Source organism: Tenrec ecaudatus, chromosome 17 (genome assembly GCF_050624435.1).
Source record: "Tenrec ecaudatus isolate mTenEca1 chromosome 17, mTenEca1.hap1, whole genome shotgun sequence".
In the NCBI taxonomy this organism is placed as follows: domain Eukaryota; kingdom Metazoa; phylum Chordata; class Mammalia; order Afrosoricida; family Tenrecidae; genus Tenrec; species Tenrec ecaudatus.
This window is the reverse complement of record NC_134546.1, coordinates 64,501,810-64,519,670: the sequence shown is the minus strand read 5'-3', so window position 1 is coordinate 64,519,670 and position 17,861 is coordinate 64,501,810. Positions and strand designations below refer to the sequence as shown.

General features: G+C 36.4%; 1 protein-coding gene across 7 annotated transcripts in view; it reads right to left on the bottom strand.

The window, feature by feature from the left end:
* Window positions 1-17,861, bottom strand: part of DENND4A (DENN domain containing 4A) — a 162,441-nt gene that overhangs the window by 42,883 nt on the left and 101,697 nt on the right. For all 7 annotated transcript variants that reach the window (XM_075535898.1, XM_075535895.1, XM_075535900.1 and 4 more), the window contains 2 exons: window positions 2,537-2,670; window positions 64-199 (listed from right to left, as the gene is read on the bottom strand). In XM_075535898.1, coding sequence (XP_075392013.1) covers window positions 64-199; window positions 2,537-2,670 — 270 coding nt within the window. The remainder of the gene's footprint in view (window positions 1-63; window positions 200-2,536; window positions 2,671-17,861) is intronic.

Here is a 17,861-nt window from a genome sequence, read left to right as displayed (position 1 = left end):
ATTTCAACTTTACTTTTAGACCTTACACTGGATTATAGGAAGAATACAACATTTTCAAAGTACCTGCTTTGTTCTTCTGAACATGGGAGAAGGACTACTAGGACTACTTAATTTTGAGGGCAATTTGTTCTTTTTCGTTTGTAGAAATCCTTCAGGTCTGTCAAATAAATTGTTCCTAAGAACTGGAAATCCACTATAGCTATTTAGGGATGAAAACAAACAAACAAACAAAAACTCAAGTACAAATAGATGATCATACTGCTTATATACTAAAAATTTACAACCAATAACTTCTTAATTTAGAATTTACACTGAATTATCTTTCCCCATCAGACTATAATTTAAATAGTCACACTAATGCTTTTTTTTACTGTAATATTAAGAAAGGTAGTAGCCAGATACAGATTTAAAAATAAAATCAACATACATTTAAATTTTGTTGAACTTGACATCAAAATCCAAAGTAACATAAGCAGACTTTTAAACGTTATCCATAGAAAAGTATAATATGTACAATAAATATCATAAATTGTTAAAAGGTATATCAAATCTATATTTTTTTCATATTGCAGTCATTGATTGAAATAAATAATTTACTGTGGAATATCCTCTGACGCAAACAACAACTTTAAATGTAGCATCTTAGCACAACACATTAGCTATCATGTTACTCTGTACTGATTCATCAGCCTAGCTCGCAGGCTCAGGACCTCATTTAGAAGAATGAAAACTGTAGTAGTTAGAAAGGAAGAAAAGATGAGAAAATCTGGACCTACAAGATATGGGGTAAGGTTAGAGCAAGATGTTCTGGGCACTTAAAAAGTAGAAGTTCTAGTGAAAAGGTTTGTGGAAATAAAAGAAGCAGCTCCTGAGCAACAATTGGAACCAACTTCACTATATTTTTAAATGTGTATAGTTCAATTAATAAAAAGAAACTTAATATAGTAAAATATGGTAGCCTATCAATATTTTACATTATTGTATGTAAAATCAGCAGAATAAGAAAAGATTGAATGTTAAATAAAAATATCACAAAGAAGTGCAGGAAAATTATGTCCCTTACAAAAATCTACTGTATTATACAGTATGACAATAAGACCATTTGTCTATCTTATGAAAACATGTTATATGAATTTATACAATGCAAGTATCTGCTTCATCTTTTATTAAGAGCACTGAATACCCATAAAGGCATGTAAATTAAGTAGTTTTTCTAATGATGAATATGATTACATCCCAATGATACTGAGTCTCAAGAAAAGTGACTGGATTTTTTTTAAAGAATGACAATTAAAAAAAATTAAGTAGTTTTCTTATTGAAGGACTGAATCTAAAATTGAAATTTAATTTATAAAGTTAAAACCAAACTAGGACAGAAAACCAAAACTGTTTTAATTGAAATATCCATTTTGAGAATAATGAGGGCAACAAATATACATATGTGCTTGACACCATGGATGGATGTCTGGATTGTCATAAGAATTGTACGAGCCTCCAATAAAATGACTTAAAATAAAGAAACATCCAGAAAGTAAAGAGAAACACTTGTTTATAAAAAAAAGAGAGAACTTAGGGGAAATAATTTAAATATCTGAAACTAATATTTTTTAAATGTGGTATAAGCAGGAATAAAGTGACCAATGAACTAATCAACATTGATAAATATCTTTTCATCTGTTAAATGGAAGATTTCATCCAGGTCACAAATGAGGATGGCCTGAAAAATCTTTTTACAGTAAAACTAACTAAAATGGAATGATAGATGTGAAACAATTTTAGAATCCTTAAATAAGGTAAGATAGTAGCATTGTAAAATTAAAATTTTATCATTTAAATTACAAAAGGAAAAAAATTAAGTAAAAATAAATGTATATAAAAAACCAAATAACAAATGTACCACTGTTATTTTACCGTGCTCAAACTTTTCTCTCTTTACCACTAGAAGTGAAAACAGGAATGTTTCACTCCAGTCTGAATAGCAAGCGCTTAACCTGCCAAACCTCCTTAATGAACAAGGATCACTGACTTAGCAACAAAAATTCATGAACATATTTATCATGAATATTTAGCCTACATGATTTATCATACAAATCAAGGTCAACAGGTGCTGATTCGACATTCACTTAACTCCTTTTATAAGCCAATGCTACGCTAATCAATGTGCAAGTATGTGGGGCGGGTTGGGGTGATAGTCTTGAGGCTTATAAAGGAACTAGCTTTTAGGAAGAAACAATGCAATTCTTCCATTTGGGGAGGGGAAGTCTAATTCAATTTAATAAACATTTCTGAAGATAGACATTATGTGGATATAATTAGAGAGCTTCTCAAATTTATATTAGTTAGGTAAAATAATAAATGTTTTTCCTATTTATACCTCAAAATTTAATAATGGATATCGGATAAGCTTGCTTACCACCTAAAATTTAGAAATCTGTAAAGTATGGCTTTTTGAAAATAACACAGTCCTTAAAAAGCTACAACACAGATGTTGGCTTGCTTCTCTCTTTCAATTGCAAGTACTCCGCCTTGTGAATACCTGTACTGTAACGGGGGTTCTTCACCATTGGGTAGATGAGGGATCTCAGGTGGTGTTACAAAAACAGTATGCTCACTTCTGAAAGATTCATCCAGTTCTATAAGTCGCACATCACCACTCTTGTCCATATCTACCTGAAGTAGTTTAAAAAACATACAGAGTTAAATAAATTATTTATACAGCTTAATATTAAAGAGCTACCTTTAATAAAAAAATATGCAAGTTCTCATACATAATATGACAGAGAGATCTCCAAGATAAATTAAGTATAAATAGCAAGGTATGTGTGTATATATATATATATATATACACACACATACACACATACATACATATATATTTCTTTGAGTAAGAAAGAAGGAAAAATGGGAACATACATGTATTTGTATTTTTACTTACATAAAGGATACTATGATTCTGGAGAAGGGGAAGAAAGAGGTGGGAATCCACAAAATAAACCCAGATTTTTAATAATTTTTGCATTTTCAACTATGAGAATGTATTATCTATTTGAGAAATAGAGAAAAATAAGCACATTTGTGTGTGTTGGGAATAGTGGGCTCTACATTTTTATTATAACTTAGTCTAAATAATAAATGTCCCTAAGTTCTTCCAATTCTATAGGGACATATTTTGGTTAACCTTCAGTTGCATCAACATGGAAAAGTACTTGGAAGTACTGTTTTCCCCTAGGTACAATATGGCAGGGTAATATCCAGAAAAAAATGAAACTTTTTACAGAGCTTAAATTGTTCCATAGAAGCTCATATATAAAGGATATGATACTGGTATTGATAACAAAAGCAGAAGTCACAGTACCCTACATCCCACAGAACTTTACTATTTTACAGAGTAAGTGTCATGTACTAGTCAGGATTAAGGGAGAGAATAAGAATTCATTATTACCATTAAATCTTAAAGATCAGGATTTAGGGAACCGTGAGAATAATAACCAGGAATAGTTATTGCCAGATGATTTATCATTGCTTCATAATCCCTTATGCAAAGGTTTTAATTTCATAAAGTCCTGCAAATAAAAAACTTCTCCCTAATTTATTTGACAGCAAAGCTTGAACTAAACTGATGTTTTTTATTTATTCTACTTAGAATTAATATTCATATACTTTGCTTCAAAAATATTAATGTTTTTGATAATAAGTAATGATATCAGATTCTACTGGGCTATTATATAAAGTGCAGTATAATTTCTATCTAGAATTTAAAATATACAATTTAATAAGTTGCATATATTACTCTATATTATACATATTAACAAGTCTAAATGAAAGGAAAACATTAAAACTTAAAAATAAAAAGTATAATTATTGATTTTTCACATCATATACTATTTAGGTTACACATTTTCATTTGCCATAGGGAAATAAAAACTAATACAGCAGAGTATATATGTATGTATATATATTTTAAAAGAGAATAATCTCTGACACTGTTCCAATTCTTAAAAAAATTGGCATATTAAAAATCTTTTAATATAAAAATTTAAAGTATTTTATCTCCAGAATCAACTAATGTTTTTAATGGTATAGCTGCATAGTGAACTATGTAACAATTAAGTTACGCTTCATGATTATATTTAATGAGAAACAGTTCATAAATAAATGAAAAAATCAGAGTAACAAATGTTATACATAGTATAATTCTTAAATTTTCTTTAAGATGATGTGTGTATGCTATATAGGTATGTCTATCTGAATGTGTGCTTTCTTTCTCTCTCACACACCCACATAATTATCAAAATGTTAGCTCTGGGTAGTAATATTGCCAGTGCTTAATTTTCTTCTTTATATTGTTGTTTAATTGCCAATGAGAAATACTGAATATGTATTGCTTTGATTTGTTTTTAAATTACAAAAGTAATAAATCTTCAAAATAGAAATGTAATAAAGTAGAATATATATTGTTTTTATATATTACTGTTTCATATACTGTTTATATATTGTTTCATATATTACTTTGCTTCTGCTAAAGTATATTTATAATTCAATCAGGATAAGAGACTTTTTTAAAGCCCATCAAAGATTTCATATGGTAACACGAGCAATGATAAAGTAAATGAGTACTTGCTGCTATGCAAAATTGATACTGCCTTTTTTTAGAAAGCAAGAGTGTGTTTAAACATTTCAATCTTACTGTTGTTCTAGACAAATAACCTAACACATAGAAAAGCTAACACCATAAAAGATGTTTATTGTAGGATCCTAATAGCAATTAAGTATAAAGTTATGTACAATTAGAAATAGAGGTAAACAATAACCAAGCCCACTGATTTCTGGTTGACCAAGTTGAATTACCTGAACTCTCCCTTTGAAACACTCTGGCCAAAATAAGACTATAATGATTAAGAAAACAACAACAAACACAAAATGAACTGGAGAGGGGATATCAAGAAAGCTAGAATTCAAAACATTTTAGCAGCAGCAAAGTACACTTAGATGAACCATGAATGCAGAGGGGAGGGAGAAGAAGAAAGAAACCAAAAAACCAAAATATTTTTTATATCAGAGAGATCAGGAATAGGGAAGGTAGTGGGGTGGAAGCAAAATTGTTTATATGTTTGCTGTTAAGGGATTCCGATCTCTACCCCAACCCAATATAGTTAAGGCTCTACTTTTCTACAACCATTGTTGACTCTCGGGATAAATGTTCTGAATGAGCTGGAGGGAAGTCAGACGTGAGTACATTGGGCTGAGGTGGGAGACATAAGGGAAAGCCTACCTGTTACAACAAGGAGAAGACCCCAGTTACCTTGCTCCACTCTGCTCTGAGAACACTTGCAGATGTTCATATGCCTTCGAAAGCTAACCTGCCTAAAAGAATGCACTAAAGACATTAATCACACAACACTTTGATGACGATCAGAATTCCGTTACAGCCATGAGCTCCACACTCAGGGAAGCACCAAGTCCCATCAGAAAAGCTCCAGTGCGCTCTTGTGCCTTATTAGCAACAAGAAAATTGTTACCTGGAAAGACAACAAAATAAACTAATAGGAAAAAGGACTCAGATACAGAGACAATGTAGGGAGAAAAAATCTGAAAAAGAAATAAGGCTATAGCTGTGAAACAAGAACCCGACGCCATTTAAAAGGAGTCTTAATAACATTTAAAAGTGCCTATAGAAGTTAGAAATCGAATAGCAGAAATACAAGTATGAGTTGGAAAGTACACAGGTGAAATTTCCTAAAAAGTAAAATTAATGGACAAAGAGAAAACGGAAGGGAAAAAAGATAAGGAGAGTGGAATGTCAGGCTAAGAGGATCAATTTCCAAGCACACACTTTTCAGAAAAGGAGAACAAAGAAAATACAAGAAAATTTCCCCCAATTTTGGGAAATATATCTACAAAACAAAATGGCTCATCAAATATTCAACTCAATAATGAAGAACTAATGCCTACATTAGTCATAGCCTAATGAAACGTCTGAACGATTGGATCTAAAGCAATCTATACAGTGGGGGATACATATAGTAGACAACCAAAAAAGGGGGGGAAAGGAAAAAAAAAGAAAAAAATGGGTAGTTTGGGCACAGGGCACTAACCCACCCAAGGGGAGGGTAATGTTTATATCTCCACAGGGAAAGAGGGACCAGACTTCAACCCGGTGCTCCAAGATAGGAATGCAACACGCCGGCATGGAGTAAACAACCAGTGGAGAGGTCTTAGGGGCCGGCCCCAACCCCAACTACATGGATACCTCACCCCCCCACCCCAGAAGAATTCATTTCAGAGGACAGCACTGAATTTGCAGCTCTGGGAGATGAACATGTCTGATCAGAACACATGGGAGCAAATGAAGGGGAAGGAAGAGAGAGTGGAGCACATCCTGGCTCACAAAGCCTTGATGAAGAGATTCCCGCTTAGAGCAGTCAATCCACATAGAAGACCATATGGACATTCCTCACTAACCCATAGCTCTACAGGGGACAACACTGGAGACACAGTGTGGGAACTGCGCCTGATCTGATCCCACCACACCCAGGAAAAACAGTGAGAGAATGCAACAGAAAAGCAAGGTGAACAGAGCAATGAAGTCCTCAGGGAATACCAAAAATAGACTTTGGGACCAGGGCGTGGTGACCCATCAGACTTAACCAGAAAACACTCCTAAAGGCTAACAAACAGTCCTTGAACTAACTACAAGCTTTTATTTCTTGTAGCTGTGTTTGTTTGTTTTTTGTCATTGGCTTGGTGGTGGTGGTGGTGTTTTGTTTTCTTTTGTTGCTTTGTTTTGCTCTGTCTTGTTTTTGTGCATGTTATTATCTCCACAGGTCTGTCTAAATAAGATAGGCTGGATGAACAATCTGGAGGAGAAAACAATGAGACATGTTCTGGGGGGACATGGGAGATGAGGAGGTGAAGGGAAAGGAAGAGGTGTTAACAAACCCAGGGACAAGGGAACAAGTGATCCAAATTGGTGGTGAGGAGGGTGTAGGAGGCCTGGTAGGGTATGACCAAGTGTAATGTAAACAAGAGGAATTATTGAAACACAAATGAAGACTGAACATGATAGTGGGTCAAGAGGAGGTAAAAGGAAATAGAGGAAAGAGCTAAGAGGCAAAGGGCATATATAGAGGTCTAAATAAAGGCATGCACATATATAAATATATTTATATATGAGGATGTGGAAATAGATCTATGTGCATATATGTATAGGTTCAGCATTAAGGTAGCAGATGGATACTGGGGCTCCACTCAAGTACTCCCTCAATGCAAGAATATTTTGTTCTATTAAACTGGCATTCCGTGATGCTGTCCTTCCTGACACAATCGCTGAAGACAAAGTGGGTGCATAAGCAAATGTAGTGAAGAAAGCTGTTAGTGCCCAGCTATCAAAAGATATAGCGTCTGGGATCTTAAAGGCTCGAAGGCAAACAAGCGGCCATCTAGCTCAGAAGCAACAAAGTCCACATGGAAGAAGCACACCGGCCTGTGTGATTACCAGGTGTCGAAGGAATCAGGTATCAGGCATCATCAGAACAAAAAATCGTATCATTGTGAATGAGGGGGAGTGCGGAGTGGAGACCCAAAAAGCCCATTTGTAGGCAATTGGACATCCCCTTATGGAAGGGTCTCAGGAAAGAGAGGAGCTAGTCAGAGTATAGTGTAGCAAAGATGAAACATATAACTTTCCTCTAGTTCCTGAATGCTTCCTCCCCCTCCGTATCATGATCCCAATTCTACCTTACAAGTCTGTCTAGACCAGAGGATGTACACTGGTACAGATAGGAATTGGAAACACAGGGAATCCAGGGCGAATGATCCCTTCAGGACCAGTAGTGAGGATGGCGATGCTGGGAGGGTGGGGTTGAGAGGGGTGGGTGATGTGAGACATCGGACAGTGTAATTTTATGATAAAATAATAATTTTTAAATTATCAAGGGTTCATGATGGAGGGGGGAGCGGTAAAAATGAGGAGCTGATGCCAGGGGCTTATGTGGAGAACAAATGTTTTAAGAATGATGAGGGCAATGAATGTACAAATGTGCTTTACACAATTGATGTATGTATGGATTGTGATAAGACTTGTATGTGCCCCTAATAAATGATTTTTAAAAATCTATAAAGTGGGGGGTTAGAAGGGGCAAGATCAGCATAAACGATCAGAAATCAGGATAGTATTAAACTTACCAACAGTGGGGGATTAGGGGGATGGTAAGACAAGGTCACACTGACTTAAAAAATTTATACTTAACCAAATTAGAAATCAGTATAGAAAAGAGTAAAGACATTTTAGGCAGGGTATCAAAATGTATCTCCTTACATAGCCTTTTCTCACTAAGCTACTGGAAAATGGACATGCTGTAACAAGGAAATAAACCAAGAAATAAATTACTGAAGCCAGAAAGAGGATACAACTCAGGAGACAGGTCAATATAATTCCCAAGTGGTGAAGGAAAACTACAGGCTAGCACTAAAACACAAGCAATTCAGCCTGGAGCAGGAGGAGAAATTGAGAAACAAAACTGAGAAATTTTATTTTCTGTAGAGTGAATTTTAAAATGCACATTAGACATATAAATAAAAATATAATAATTATTAACTTTAGGGAAAACAAAAATTCACACATGAAATAACGTTTATTCACAATATATTAAATGGCCCAGGAGTGATGATAATATTAACAATGAACAATTACTTGACCAAAACAATGAGCACTGTTAGCACTATGGGATAAGCATCAGGCTTATCCACAGGGCTGGCAGTTCAAGTCCAGCAGCCACTTTGCAAGTCTGTCGACTTCCATAAAGATTTATAGTCTCAGAAATCCAAAGGAGTAGTTTTATTTTGTCCTATAGGGTCGCTTTAGGGCAGTGATTGATATTATTACACATTGGAAATAGATGACACATACAATGATATCTAGTAACAAACATGCTATCTAGAAATCTTAAGGTAACTGACTGCACATTTAGCTGAAAGAGAAAGATCTTTGGGGAGCAAAAATACACGTGAGAGGAATGGGACATAAGCCTTGCAAAAAGTTTACTTTCAAGACGACCATGTTTTACTATGGTGAAAATGAAATTTTAATTTCAAGAGATTGGTCAATAATCTTAAAATGTTTATAATTTTTAGTTATGTAAAAAAGTAGGATGCTATATTACAACTATGTAAATAAACATCGGAAGTAAATGTAAAAAAGGATTTTGATACATTGGACTTATGGCACTTTTCATCCCTTTTATTTTCCAAACTTCTTTTTACTTAAGGAATTTAATAAAAGTCCTAAAAAAATTTAACTTTCAATAAAAACTGAGAATACCTATGCCATTATTAGCAAACCTAAAGGTCCTTAGAAAATAATAACATTAGGAACACGCCAACGGTAACTACAAATCACATCTACCTCTATAGCATGTGGGTGGGCAGCCCAAAGACACAGGGATGTTTCACAAATAATTTCATGCAGATGAAATAGGTTAATTAATTATTAAGGGAAGCAATGATAACTAAATGAAATGGACCTGAGTAAAAAGGAGGTTACACCATCTATCCAAGTTAGTAGGAAAGAAGGCTGGAGTGATACCACCTCGCTTTCTCACTCCGTGATGGAATATTCTAAGAGAATCGGATGGTTTTTAAGTTGTGTGTGTATGTGTTTAACAGCTTCTCCCTCTTTCTCTCTTTTTTTTTTAACAGTTTCTTTCTCTCCAGATCTGTTTCCCACTCTCCAGATTGTTAGTTCTCTTAGAAAAAGCCTGAGTTCCCAGTTAATTGCTCTAATTCTCAATATTATAAAGTCTATTTATATTAAAATTTGAACTGAAATTCAGTACCTTGGTAAAAGGTATTTCTCTTCACTTGTACTGTATGTCAATAAAATCTCATTTCAGCATTACAAAAATAGTCCTTAAATAAACCCTACATTTACCAGCTGGACACCTCTGTCTTTGGAAAGCACAATGACATCTGATTCTGTTGGGAGAAAAAGAAATCTAACACCCACAGCAGGATAAAATTAAAATCACTTTCATATTTTCTCACAAGACATTAATATGCTCAGAGAACACTGCAAAGGATGCTTGGTAGACTAAGAAAAAAATTACCAGAATATCTGTTACACAAAACTGCCCTTGGTTAAGCACTAACTCAACAGGAACAGATTGTAAGGATTTAAAATATAATCACAGGAATGACAAAAACACATGGTCTTAAATTAGTAATTAGTGAAGCGCAATTAAGTCTAACATATTGTTTTTCTTATTCAGCATTGCCCACTCCAGCTTTTAAAGTCTGTCAATGTTTCTATTTATATATAGTAAGATGAAAAGTGTAGGTGCAGGAAAACGTACAAGAGAATTTCAAATTCTCATGGACCCTTGACTTTCTGGAGAAATGGAGGGTAGGTGAACCTCTGAAATAACTGCCTGACAATCTTTAAATCTTAAAACCAAATATATCCTTGATGTCATCTTATCTGAATACTAGTTTAGTTTAATGTTAGTAGAAAAAAAGCCTGCCCTGGCCTGGTGGGAAATGATCAAGGGTAAGGTTGCTTAGAGAAGAGGTATACTCTAGCCCAGGTGGCGATGAAGCATGGTAGTGGGGCAGGAGGAAAGTCAAGGGAGATGGAGGAAAGAGCTAGGAGTCCAAGGGCATTCATGGAGGTCTAGACAAAGACATGTACATGCAAATATATATAGGAGGATGGGGAAATAGATCTATGTGTCTATATTTATAGGTCAAGTATTAAGGTGGCGGAAGGACCTTGGGCCTCTACTCAAACACTCCCTCAATGCATGAATACCTTCTTTTATTAAATTGGAACTCTATGATGCTCACTCTCCCGACACAACGGCTGGAGCCAAAGTGGGTGAACAAGTAAATGTGGTGAAGAAAGCTGATGGTGCCCGGCTATCAAAAGAGATAGTGTCTGGGGTCTTAAAGGCTTGAAGGTGAACAAGCGGCCATCTAGCTCAGAAGCAACAAAGTCCACATGGAAGAACACACCAGCCTGTGTGATCGAGTGGTCCCAAAGGGATCAGTTACCAGGCAACAAAGAACAAAAAATCATATCATTGACTGCACACCTCCATGATAGGATCGCTGAAGACAAATGGGTGCATAAGCAAATGTGGTGAAGAAAGCTGATGGTGCCCGGCTATCAAAAGAGATAGTGTCTGGGGTCTTAAAGGCTTGAAGGTGAACAAGCGGCCATCTAGCTCAGAAGCAAATAAGCCCACATGGAAGAAGCACACCGGCCAGTGCGATCACGAGGTGCCCAATGGACCAGGTATAAGGCATCATGCAAAAAAAAAAAAAGATATAAGTGTGTGTATGTATGTGTATATATGTGTATATGTATATATGTATGTTTATATATGTATATATCATATTAAATGAAGGGGGAAGTGCAGAGTGGAGACCCAAGGCCCAAGTGTCGACCAATGGAGATCCCCTCATAGAGGGGTTTAGGAGAGGAGATGGGTTAATTAGGGTGTGAGGTAGTATCGATGAAGAACACAGCTTTCCCCCAGATCCTGGATGCTTCCTCCCCCCAACTACCATGATCCGAATTCTACCTTGCAGGGCTGGATAGGACAGAGGCTGTACATTGGTGCATATGAGGGTTGGAGGTACAGGGAATCCAGGGTGGATGATACCTTCAGGACCAAGGGTGTGAGGGACGATGCTGGGAGAGTGGAGGGTGAGTGGGTTGGAAAGGGGGAACTGATTACAAGGATCCACATGTGACCTCTTCCCTGGGAGAGGGACAGCAGAGAAGGGGGGAAGGGAGACTCCGGATAGGGCAAGATATGACAAAATAACGATGTATAAATTACCAAGGGCATATGAGGGAGGGGGGAATGGGGAGGGAGGGGGAAAAAGAAAAGAGGACCTGATGCAAGGGGCTTCAGTGGAGAGCAAATGCCTTGAGAATGATTGGGGCAGGGAATGTATGGATGTGCTTTATACAATTGATGTATGTATATGTATGGATTGTGGTAAGAGTTGTATGAGTCCCTAATAAAATGTAAAAGAAGAAAAGAGAAAAAAATGATTAGGGCAAAGAATGTACAGATGTGCTTTATACAATTGATGTATGTATATGTATGAACTGTGAAAAGAATTGTATGAGCCCCAATAAATTGTTAAAAAAATAAATTAAAAAAAAAGAAAATAAAAAAAAAGCCTGCCCTGAGCATTATGCTCTTTTAAGGATTATTCATATGCGCCCCTACTGACAGCAACAAACAGATGAAAACCTTCAGGGGCAGCGGGTGTACACCGATAAGGGAGGAGCCACGTAGAAAAAGATGGTGGGAACTATTGCACAGCTCGAAAATGTAATCAATGTCCCTGAATTGTACATGTAGAAACTGTTGAATTTGTGCATGTTTTGCTGTATATATTCACAATAACAACAAAGTAAAATTTATAAGGAAAATAAAAAGAAGAATGTGCTTACTTTTTGCTTAATTTTACTCATGGATCGCCTCAGATAGCTGCCCATACCTAATATTCTTTTTCATAGTTAAATTGCCAGAGGTAAGATTTGTTCAATTAAAATAACAACCATTCAACCAACGTATAACTGTCATGTAAAAATTACTTTCAAAGTGCTATTAATATTCAGAAAAAAATTTTAGATTAAAAGCAAACAATTTTCTGTGGTGAACCAACTTAAATTGTGGTACATAATTGCATACAAAGTTGTAATTCACTCACTGCCACTGAGTTGATTCTAACTCTAATGGCCCTAGAGCACAGAGCGGAAGGGCTCCACAGAGTTTCAAGACTGTAAATCTTTATGGGAACAGGCAGAGCAGCTAGTGGGTGTGCACAGCGAGCCTTGCTAGCAGATCATGGTGTGACTTACCGTACCACCAGAATGCAGTTCTCAATGTAGCGAGAACACTTTTCACTTACAGACAGGATTCGGTTCAAAAGGACATGTTGCGTTACGCAAAGGTTGGCATCATGTAAAAACAGAGTATGACGACATCAGAACACAAAATGGAGGATGACTACTGCAGTAGTACACAGTTGTTGAATTAAATCATTACCCGGCTGCTAATCCCATCACACCACATAAATGGTGAACTACTGAAAATAATGGCCCAGCCAAGTTGATACAGAACCTTAATATTACAGCCAGCATCACTATCTCCTTGCAGCTTGGCGTTGGGTGATTAATGAACAAAATAGTGAGCCAGATTTTTTTTTTTTGCTATTGCCATAAATGAACTGTCGGGAAAGAAAATGGCAGGTAAGTGAAGTATAGGTGGATTCTGTTTACTAACACTCCAAACTCACTGCCATCGAGCCAATGCTGACTCATAGTGACCCCCTGTGGGTTTCTGAGACTGTATTTATGGGAGTAGAAAGTCAAGTCTTTCTCTAGTAGAGCTGCTGGTGGTTACGAACTGTTGACCATGTGGATCACTTCCCAATGAGTAACCACACTAGGTATACAATTATCTTACTCCTATTACATATGATGATTATTTATTAAAATATATTCTATCTTGCTCTTTTCTTTCATAAGAGTCCTTTGAATTACATTAAAGCAAATTACTACTTGATTTGGAGTTGACTCTGACTCGTTGCCAGCCCATGTGTGTCAAATAGAACTGTGCTTTGTAGGGCTCTTCATGGCTGGTTTTTCACAGGTAGATCGTTTAGGCCCTTCTTCTGAGGCACCACTCACCAACACCAAACTCACTGCCATCAAGCTGACTCCTATTGAGAGCAACTCTGTTTAGGATTTCTGAGATAAGTAATCTTTGTGAAGACCAGAGTGACTGATGCGTTTGCATGGTCAGCCTTGTGATTGGCAGCTCAATACTTAGCCCACAGAGCCAAGAAAGCAATATGCTGTTGTTAGGTGCTATCGAGCTGGTTCTGATCCATAATGACCCTAAACACAACAGAATATAACACTGTCTGGTTCTGCGTACTCTCAAAATTGTTCCTGTGCTTGAATCTATGATTGCAGTTACTGTTTCAATCCATCTCTTTTTTCACTGCCCCTCTACTTTAACAAGCATGATGTCCTTCTCTAGGGATCAGTCTCACGGGACAAAATATCCAAAGTAGGTAAGAGGAAGTCTTGTCATCCTTGTCTTTTTTTTTCTTTTTTACATTTTATTAGGGGCTCATACAACTCTTATCACAATCCATACATATACATACATCAATTGTATAAAGCACCATCCTTGTCTTTAACAAGCACTCTGGTTGTACTTCTTCCAAGTCTTAGCAGCCATGGTACTTTTAATATTCTTCACCAGCACCACAATTCAAATGCATCGATTCTTCTTAGGGATCCCTTATTTAATGTCCAGCTTTCACATACATCTGAACCAAATGAAAATACTGTGGCTGGGGTCAGGTGCACCTTAATTCTCAAACTAATATCCTTGCTTTAAAATACTATAAAGAGGTCTTTCACAGCAGATTGACCCAATGCAACATGTCTTTTGAACTTATGACTGCTGGTTCTGTAAGCACCAACTGTGGACCCAAGCAAGCAAAACCCTTTACAACTTCTATCTTTTCTCCACTTAACATGGTACAGCTCTTATAATAATCCATACATGAGTTGTACCAAGCACATTTGTACATATGTTGTCACGATTTTCAAAATATTTTCTTTCTGCTTGAGCCCTTGGTATCAGCTCCTCTTCCCCCCACTCCCATCCACATAGACCCCTGATAAATTATAGATTATTATTTTCATATCTTACAGCGCCTGCTGTCTCCCTTCACCCACATTACTGTTGTTCATCCCCCTGGGGTTTGTCTGTCCTGGATTCAATATGTCAAGAACTCTTATCTGTATCACACTCTGGTCTAGCCGGTTTTGTAAGGTACTGGGTCATGATACTGGTGGTGGGAGATGGAAGCATTAAAGAACTAGAAGGATGCTGTGTGTCTGTCGGTCAGTGCTGTGCTGCATCCTGGCTCATTCTTTCCTGTGTGGGAATGTCCAATTATCTACAGATGGGCTTGGGGTCTCCATTCGGACCGACCCCATCATTTTCATTGATTTACTTGTTTTGGGTCTTCTGATGCTGACACCTTATGGTCACACAGGTTGGTGATTTGGGTCTTCTTTCCATTGAGTTGTAATCCATAAGGAAGGCTGTAATCCTTGATCTTCATCAACAAGTGCTTCAAGTCCTCCTCACTTTCAGCCAACAAGGTTGTGTCATCTGCATATCACAGGTTGTTAATAAGCCTGCTGATGTCATATTCTTCCTTATATAATCTAGCTTCTCTGCTTATTTGCTTAGCATACTATGCACTATTCCCTTGTTCTGTTCTCACAACAGCCTCTTGATCCACGCACAAATTCCATATGAAGAGTTCTGGAATTCTCATTCTTCTCAAGCTTAGCCATAGTTTGTTATAATCTACACAAATTCCTTTGCAGAGTAAAAAAACAGGTAAAAATATTTCTGCTGCTTTCAGTCACAATTCATCTGACATCAGTAGTGATATTCCTTGTTCCATGTCTTCTTCTGAAACTGGCATGGACTTCTGGCACCTCCCTGTCAATATACAGGTGCAACTAGTGTTGGATGATCTTTAGCAAAAATTTACTTGCATGTAATATCAATGATACAGCTCTATAGTTTGAGCATACTAGTGAGTCACTTTCTGGAAAGAGTACAAATATGGATCTGTCTTCCAAATTTTCTGACATAGATGAGTAAGTGCTGCTTCCAGTTACCTTATTAGCTTGTTGAAACATTTTAATTGGTATTCCATCAATTCATGGAGCCTTGTTTATGGCAAATGCTTTCTGTGCAGTTTAAACTTCTTCCTTCAGCCACACTAGTTCTTGCTCATATGCTCCCTCTTTAAATGGTTGAAAATTGACTAATTATTTTTGGTATAGTGACTCTGTCAGGTCTTCTGTTAGTATTCTTTCCATCTTCTTTTGATGTCTTACACATCATTTAATATTTTGCCCATAGATTCTTTCAATATTGCAACTTAAGGCTTAAATTTTTTATTTCTTTCATTAAAATATTTGTCTTTGTCTTCTTGAGTTATCCTTTGAAATTTTCTGTTCAGCTCTTTGACCTCATCATTACTTCAATTTGCCTTAATTATTCTATGATTAGGAGAAGGCTTTACTCCATTCACATTACCACGGTCAACTCTACTTTGAGAAAACAACTCCTCATCAGTTACATTTACAGGGCCTTCTCACCCAGGAGGCCTATCCTCAGGCACAATCTCTGACAATGTTAGGACTCCATTAGGCCTTTAGTATGACCTTTTGAACCTGTGCATAGGTTGGTTTTCAGTGGCTACTTCCTCCAAAGTGGGCAGTAAATTCCTTTTTCATTTTCTGTTCTTAATCTGGAAATACCACTGAAACCTGTTCACTTTGGGTGACTGTGCTGGCATTGGAAATATGAATGACATAGTTTCCAGCATCAGAGCAACACACAACCACCACAGTATGAGAAACTGATGACAAGTGGTGGAAAACAAATATGAGTACCTGATATACTCGCGTATAAGTCGACCCGAATATCAGCGGAGGCACCTAATTTTACCACAAAAGCTGCATCAGAAATGTGCTGAAAAACTCGGTTTACATATGAGTATATACAGGAGGTTGTTCAAAACTTGAAAATAAAAATTTTCCTCAAAATATCCCTGTTTGGGTAATGAAAATGTTCTATACTTTGAAATTGTGGTTACAGATCTTCAATGTATGTGATATTTCCCTGATTAGATATAGGCTATGCAATTCTGCCCTGTCCTATAGGGTTGATATGAGCCAGAATCGACTTGGGAGAAGTGAATTGGTTTTTTTTTTTTTTTTGCTTTTAATCTATATAGCAGTGCTCCTATGGAAGAATGAATGATGAGTTCTAAGCAGATAAATTCTTGGCACATATGCACTGCTTTCCTATTTTAAAGCATTTCAAGGACCACAGTTAATATTTCTGGGTACCTTATCTTATTAACTCTGTGAACACCAAAAGCAGTACCTTTCTATATCAATCATCCTTCAAGGGATTTAAAATGAAGGAAAAGGGGGATGTCTATAGAGGTTCTGACCTTGTTCCTGCTGCATGAATCATTCAAAACCAAACATTTCTATGTCATAAAATAACATCCAATGAAATATGTCTGTATAAACTTGAATAACATTCAGCAAAATGTAAACAGTCATATTTTCACTTTTTAGTTTATATAAATAACACTATATTTTTTATTATAACTCAAATCTTCCCTTACAATATTTTTTAAAACAGGGATAAGAAAGTCTACATGACTAGAGCACAATTTTAAGAAGTGGGATTACAAGTCACCTGATTAAATAGTGGAAAGAAATAGTAGGCAAAAGCTATTTATAGAGGCATAGCTATAGGCTATGTATATAAATATATTAATTTATAATGAAAGTAATAGAGGTCAATGCACATATATTTATATGTTAAGTATTAATATAGCAGATGGACTTTGTACCTCTACTCAAGATCTCCCTTAACACAATAACACTATGTTATAATAACCTGGTACTCTTTGCTACTCATCTTCCCTACACGATTGCTAAAGACAAAATGGGTAAATAATCACATGTGGTGAAGAGAGCGAGTGGTGCCTGGCTATCAAAAGATATAGCATCTGGGGTCTTATAGGCTTGAAAGTAAACAAGCAGTCATCCAGCAGGGAAGCAAATAAACCCACATGGAAGAAGCACACCAGCCGGTGTGATCAGGAGGTATCAACAGGATCAGCTATCAGGTATCAAAAGATCCAAAATAAACAACTACATTGATGAGAATGAGGGGGTTTAGGGTAGAGACTCAAAGCCCATTTGTAGATGATTG